This window comes from Phaethon aethereus (assembly GCF_964289735.1).
Source record: "Phaethon aethereus genome assembly, chromosome: 10".
Lineage (NCBI taxonomy): Eukaryota > Metazoa > Chordata > Aves > Phaethontiformes > Phaethontidae > Phaethon > Phaethon aethereus.
In genome coordinates, this window is record NC_138586.1 from 773,972 (window position 1) to 781,264 (window position 7,293).

The 7,293-nt window shown below is 52.6% G+C and overlaps 1 protein-coding gene across 1 annotated transcript; it reads left to right on the plus strand.

Moving 5' to 3' along the window:
* Nucleotides 1-5,466: 5,466 nt before the first annotated feature.
* Nucleotides 5,467-6,447, plus strand: GPR119 (G protein-coupled receptor 119; the record flags this gene model as incomplete). The annotated part of the gene is made up of 1 exon (XM_082003991.1): nucleotides 5,467-6,447. The coding sequence occupies one exon, from the start codon at nucleotides 5,467-5,469 to the stop codon at nucleotides 6,445-6,447; it is 981 nt and encodes a 326-aa protein (XP_081860117.1).
* Nucleotides 6,448-7,293: the final 846 nt, after the last annotated feature.

Sequence of the window (7,293 nt, forward strand, 5' to 3'; positions counted from 1 at the left end):
TTTGCTGCAGCCTTCCTCTTCATTCACCATCCCCATGTTTCGATGTCTTGGTACATGTGGGTCTGGGCTCTCCCCCTCCCCCAAATGCATGGTCCCTGGAGCACGATCTGGCTGAAGTATAACCGGGAGGCTGATGGCGGGTGCTGCATGTTTTTTCACACGGAGGCAAGTACTAATGGTGTACAAGTGTCTGGGCCTGAAGCAATATCTTCTGTGAAGATCTGTGCATTCCAGTGGCCTTTTGGTGCAGCTGTGGTTTGTTGTTTGGCTCGTGTGCATTTTTCTGCCGTGCCTGCGGGGTGAGACTGGGGGCTGGGAAGGGGTGCTGTCATGTTTTCTTGCAGAACTGTAACCTCATTAAATTATTTATTGACTGGATGGCTTGAGTTTGTGTTTGTGCAGATTTACTGCAGGTATATGCCAGAGCAGATGGTGTGTCTGCCCTTGGAGAGAATAGAAGCTGTTTTTTCAGCACACTATATATATCTTTTTTCCCCCATATATATATATATATATATATATATATATATAAAAGCAAGCTTTAGGATTCATTACAATAGAAATGTTTGTAAAACACAGTTTAATTGTTAGTGTCAGAAAAATAGGGTCTTGCACTCAGCTCAGTTTTGCAAAACCTCAGTCTCTTCACCTTACTGCTTATATTATTTTTGCTTCTATCACTTTTAAAGCCAGCTAATGTGATTTTAAAGCTCAACTCGGATGTCCCACTGCTTTAAAATAGTGGCTCTAATATTGCCAGAGTTAAGCAGAATATCAAGCAAGACATTTTGGTCATCCTCTTCTGGTTTTCTTTTAAAATGTGTATGGCTATGAAAGCAAACAGCTCTTGTGTTCTTACTCCCTTTCCTCTTTATGGGGTGGCTTTAGTTTGGGTGAAGGTCCCTTGGGACACACAGCAGCGCTGCCAGTCTGGGAGTGCTGTCAGCTGAGGTTCTCTCTGTGCAAATTGCACAAGGGACGTTCAGCCAAATCCAGCCCAGGCAGTTGAGAAAATTGTTTGCTGTGGTTTTGCAAAGGCATAGCTGCCTTGTACCAGCTGCATGCATAAGGAAGGTGACTCCAATAAGCTCTTGGACTTAAATCATGCCTTGAACAGAGGTATTGCTACAGGGCCTACAGTAGGCTGGGAGGATCATTTTCAGAGTTAAACTACACTTACAAGCTATCAGACCCAGGGAGTAGTGGATTGAAAGTGGACAAGGTTCATATGCCTCACCTAGCTTTACTCTTCAAAAGGATTTCTAAATACTACAACGTAAGTAAATACTTACATTGTGGATGAATACGAGTCTATCTGAGCGGCATTTTAATGGCAGTTCACTGCGTTCTTTTGGTTTTCTTCACTGTTTCTGTAACTTTAGTTCTGGAGCCTAAAAGTTTCTTTTTCTTCCGTGCAGCTCCACGGGATGTTGCTGCTGCTGGTTAATTTTTGGGCTGATCCTCTGACAGTTTTTTGGTATTTGCAGTTGCTACCCTGCCTGTGTTCTTCAGGCTGCTACGAGGAGCTCCTCAGCAATGACGGAAGCGTGTCCTCACGGCCACTTTGCTGTTTGCATTTCTCTGCTGTAAGGTGCTGGTGAGAAGCTCTTCTTTCCCTTCTTCTTCCTCCCATTGGATCAGCTCCCCTGGATGGCTTTGGAGATACTATGTCCGCTTGCCCACGTGGTCCCCAGCCCCTGGAGACATCCGTTATCGGAGCTTTGATGGCACTGGCTGTCATAAATGTTGCCGCATGACACTCTGCCTCACTTTGTCAATAGTAACTGCAGGTAAATGCACGGCAGTGGCGATCTCTGCGGATGTGACGGTGAGGTGACGGCTGGTTGTGAGCACACCTCGGCACGCTGCCAGGTGTTTCCTGAAGGTGGTCATAAGCCCTTCATCCCGAAAGCATCTTGCCTTTGCAGCTGAGAGGGAGGAAAAGCTGAGTCACTTTGGGTTTCTCAGTTGGTAGATCCTTATTTTGCTAGGTGTTGTAAGAACAAAAATCCCAACCCATAAACGGCATTGTAACGACTCGTGCGAGGGGGTAGCGCTGCTGGAGATCGGGCATTTTCTGAGGAGGTTAATTTCCTCAGGATGTCCTTCCTAGAAGCGCTCCCTAAACATCTGTTTGTATTATGTGCTCAGGCTTACGTGTTCCTCTTTCTAACCTTTTCTCTGCCATGCCAAGTAACGTGTGAGAGTGTGGCTGAGCAGTCTGCGTACCTGGTTATGTCAAGCAGATCCTGCTACCGCCCCACGAGGTGGCGGTCCCTGAGCTTCTGCAGCCAGTGCTGCCCCGTGGTCAGCAGTGGTGTGTGCCGTGTTCATGCCCTGAAGCCATTAATATCTTGCTACCTTCAGTGGCTGAAAAATGATTGCAAGCACTGTGAAGACAGTGTAGGCATGAGTGTTAGTCTGCAGAACATAGGGCAAATATATAGCCCATCAAAGATGGACACTGGAAGGGACCTTCCCCATGCACCCACAGAAAGGTCCATGTGGTTTAACTCTGATATGGAGGTGGTATCCAAGGCATCCTGGAAAACAACGTGCTACACAGATGTGGAAAGTAGAAATATGCATGGTCATAGATACATTAAATATAAAAATGGCAGTAAACCAGGTCAAACCAAAAAGGACTGTAGGCATCCACTTACCAAGACAAAACCTTAAATCTGAGGGCAACCTTTCAGACAGAAGAAGCCTTCCAGGGAGCCCTTGGTGCTGGCGGGCAATTGAGGAATGAAAGAACTGCTCAAAAATGCAAAGACTGTAGTAGACAAGCTGAAGGTTGTCTGGTTTTACTTGAAGAGCTCAGAGGGCTTTCTCTGTTAGAGACTTCGATGGGGAGGCTTGGGGGAAGGTCTCAAGCTGAAGCATTGGCAGAGGAGGTGGAAGGACAGAGCGTTCAATGAATGTGAGCAGGGGGCTGGGCCTGCACCCCAAATTGTTGGGGGACCTGAGGGTTGAAAAGGCTGAAGCTTCTGCTTGTAGCCTCTCGTTTAAAGTTCTCCTCACATTAGGGAAGTGTCAGAAGTGTGGATGGGGTTCGAAAGAAGGTTTGTTTTCAGAGCACTACCAGCCAGTGACTGCGATGCCTTTGCTGTGCTGATATAGACTCTCATGAAGGCTTGAGACATAAATGCCTGTGATGTGCTGGAAGGGCCAGTGGCTGATGGATGAGGAAGAGGAGGAATCCCGACTTTAAATCTGCTGGGAGGCTTCTGAAGGAGGCAGCAAGTGTGTGGACCAGGAAGCTGGAGTTAATCTAGTCTGTCTGGGTTTCCAAAAGGCTTTTCATCAAGTCCTTTATGAAAGCCATTGAAGCATCTAGACTGATGCACGATAAAAAGGAGATGCCTGTTGGGGCCTAGTAAAGGTCATGATTGAAAGTATTCGGGGTTTTAACTGGGAAAGCAGGCGGTGTTGAGCTGCAGAGGGGCACGGTGGGAAGGAGGAATCGCTGCCAGTGACGGCTGCTGAGCCAGCTGTGATCTCACAACTCAGACATCGCTGCTGCTGAGCAACGGTCCTGTGAAAGTACCTGTTCTGTCCTGGTGAGGTGGGACGGAGGAGCCCTTGCAGAGCAGGACTGCCCTGGCATGCGGAGCTACCGCAGCGCTACGCGTGGGATGGGGCAGGGTGTGCTCATGGGAGGCACAGTTTGCGTTTGTGCTTTCTCCCCAGCTCTCCTGCCACTTCTCTCTCCATCTAATCTCCCCTCCGCCTTGATCTCACACTGTGGGGTGTGGACCCTCTCCCCCAGCAGGGCTAAGGCTCCCCAAACAAAAGAGGAAGAGGTGTAAGGCCACCGCAGCCCTTCCCGTGGCCACCTGCGGCACAGACCCAGGGTGTTCCCAAGGGGCTTCCCTGCTCTGCAGGTCCATCCATAGTGGCCACAATTGGTATGTCTGCTGCATCTTCCCTCCCCAGTGCAGCACTCGCGTCGTGCCCCTTGGCCACGTCCTGCCCTGGGACCCGCTCTCAGCCTCTCCCCATCTGCCTGCGCTCCTCAGGTTACTGTTTGACAGAGGAAGCCTTGAACCTGCTCTGTTTCCTGGCAGCTCGGATTTTTCTGGCTCATGAGGCAGGAGAGGTGGCTTGTGGCACTTTGTTTAAAGGGATGGAGCAGTTGCGGTCACAGCCCACGAGGGTCACCCACCCTGCAGGAGCGTAAAGGATGCGAAAAATGGGTTTGTAGGATTCTGTAACACACAACAATGTGGAGGCTTTGTTTCCGTGAATTTCTTTGTTACAAGTTACTATTAGTAAGGTAAATACACTTATGATTAATAAAGCAAATGTGTGTATATATAATTTTTTTTTTTTTTTTTTTTAGTATTAGTAGCAAGTATATATATATATTTCATTCAGGGTATTACGGTACAGTTCATTAAGCTGCTCCCAGGAGTGAGGTCAATCGATGACGGATGATGCCTCACTTTGCAGATGATCCGCATCACAGAGCCTGGAGTCAGCCAGGCGTCCCCAGCGGGTCCAAAGGATTGTGCAGAGAAGTTCATGCTGGGGGAGCTCTCGGAGAGAGACGGGCTCGTTTTGGGTAGGTGGCCAGTTACTTTTACATGGATCCATAAGCGGGCAGAGGACACCAGCACCTGGAATAGCTGTTGCTGACTTCTACTTGCTTAGGAGGCCCCTTTGTGGGTTATAGCAGGTGTTTTGCCCTGCAGGTTATAGCATTTTCTTTGTTTTGGGCTTATCATGGATGCCCTGGGCTCCCAGCTGTGCTTATCAAGGGTGTTGCCATCTCCCACTTGCACCTGCCAAGGATGCACCAGGTTCCCAAGCTGGCAGACATTTTCTCCACCTGTATTTTAGCAGACATCTCTTGTCAGTACTTGTCCCCATTATAACCAGGTTGCCTTTATGGCTGCTGCTCCAAGAGGGGATCAGTGTTGTTCCCTTGGTCCCTGCAGGAAGAGGCTGCCTTGGGTCTGGCAGTGACCCCGCAGGAGCCCCACAGCTGTGCTACCTACAGGTACCAGTGGGGCTGGGTGTTGGGAACTCTGCTTGCTCCTTCCTAGCAGCGCCCATGTCAAAGCAGGGCACGGGCTCTGCCTTGGTGCTTGGCTGGGGGATGTCCACCGCCCCGTGTGCCATCGTGGCAGCTTCCTGCTCATGCGCTCGCTGCTCACCCCGCTGCTGCAGGGTTGTCTGGAAACGTGGCTGGAGGGGAGGGACCTCCGTGGGCACAGCGGGTGCTGAGTGCGCACCGGTCCCTTCCGGCAGGCAGCTGCTCAGCAGAGCTCTGCTGCTCGGCCTGAGAGACGCCACTACCCCCAGGGCTTCGCTGCACCGCCCGGAGAGCGAGGGGCTGCGCTCGCTGCTGCCCGCTGCCTGGCTGCTGTGCTGCACGAGCCGAGAAGCCCCAGGTGAGGGATGCCCTAAAATCGTGTTGGGGACGTGCCGTCCTTGGGCTGTGCCCCACAGGGGACGGCCATGGCTAGCTCAGCCCTGGGAGCCATCCTCGCTGTGCTGGCCTCACTCATCATCACTGCCAACGTGCTGGTGGCCATTGCTCTCCTTCGCCTCATCCAGAAGAGCAGCTCCAAGGGGCTCTATTTTGTCCTTAACCTCGCTGTTGCAGATGCCATGGTTGGCTTCACGGTCGTGGGTCTAGTCACGGATGAGTTTTCCCAGCCCTTTTATCCTCCCCAGATATTCTGTGTCCTGAGAATGGCTTTTGTGACCTCTTCTTCTGCTGCCTCTATCCTATCCCTGATTATGGTTGCGTGCGACAGGCACCTGGCAATCAGGAAGCCTTTCCACTATTTCCAGCTGGTGACAAGCCTGCGGGTCGGGGTGCGCTTGGTGGGGCTCTGGCTGGTTGCTGCCATCATCGGCTTCCTCCCGGTCCTCACCCCGGGCTTTCAGAAGATCTCCACCCATGAGAAGTGCTCCTTCTTCGGAGTCTTCCACCCCACATACATGCTCACCGTCTTCTGTGTCGGCTTCTTCCCAGCGCTCTTTCTCTTCATTTATCTCTACTGCGACATGCTGAAAATTGCTGCTGTGCACGTACAGCATATCCGGGAAGTGGAGCACGCAGGGCTGGCGGGGGGCTGCCCCCCATCCCGCACCACCAGCGACATGAAGGCCATGCGCACCGTTGCTGTACTCATCGGGTGCTTCACGCTGTCCTGGTTGCCGTTCTTCATCGCCAGCATTGTGCAAACTGTCTGTCCCGAGTGCTTCCCCTACAAGGTCATTGAGAACTACCTCTGGCTGCTGGGACTGTGCAACTCCCTCCTGAACCCCCTGCTCTATTCCTACTGGCAGAAGGACGTGCGGCTGCAGCTCTCCCAGCTGGCTGCAGGCGTGAAGAGGAGAGTCCTCCTTCACCGGGGCAATGGCCACCATTTCCCTGGCAGAGGCACCAAGTCTCTCCCCACTGTGTCCTGCCTGCGGCTCCAGGACTGACACGGTAAGGAGCGGCTGTCACCGGCTTTTCAGCTCATCTCCTGCATCATGACCATAAACTTGGGGCCTGACAGCTGTGGAGGAGATCACAGATGGGGTGGGACCAATCTGGATGCTAATTCCCAGACACCAGCATGGCCAAATCCTAGCCTGCCCACAGCCTCACAGAGCCAGAGCCCAGCCCCTTTTGCACCAGCCTCCGGTACCCCAAATTGCCGGTGCATAGCACATGTTAGATTTTGCCTGGAGAGCCATGGCAAGAGCAGCCTTGTGTCTCCTGGGACCAAGCCCTCAGCATTCACTGCACAGGCTAAGATCCTTCACCTATCGCTGCCCAGCTTCCTCTGCTCAGACCTGGGCTCTGCCTGCCCTTGCCTCTGCCTGCTGCGACAAGCCCCTGGTGCCCGGGGCAGGGCTGCTCGCACAGCGTTGGCTCCGTTGCCTTTGGCTCCTGGCCCAGGCAGCAGAAGCTGGGAGGTGTGTGCATGTCTTAAATCTCTCCTGGACCGCAAGTGCTCCCGGTTGCTGCCCTTCCTAAACTGAACTCACGATCCTACAGCTGCAGCCTACGCCATCCCCCAAGCCTGTCCCCTGCTGCAGCCAGAGAGGCGGCAGTGTTGCCCCTGCTCTGGGCTGTGCCCACCTGAGGCCGAGGCGAGGGGTATGGGTCTGGGGTCTCTGCCATAGCACGGAGGACACAGAGAGGGCTCCCGCTGTTCCTTGGCAGCTGCTGTATCTGCACTGCAGCCAGCATGATGAGAGCAGAGCCACCCCAGGTGCTGCAGGCCTGGGAGAGGTGCAGGGCAGCAGGAGCTGTGCTGTTGCTGTTTGGTTTGGGCTGTAAAG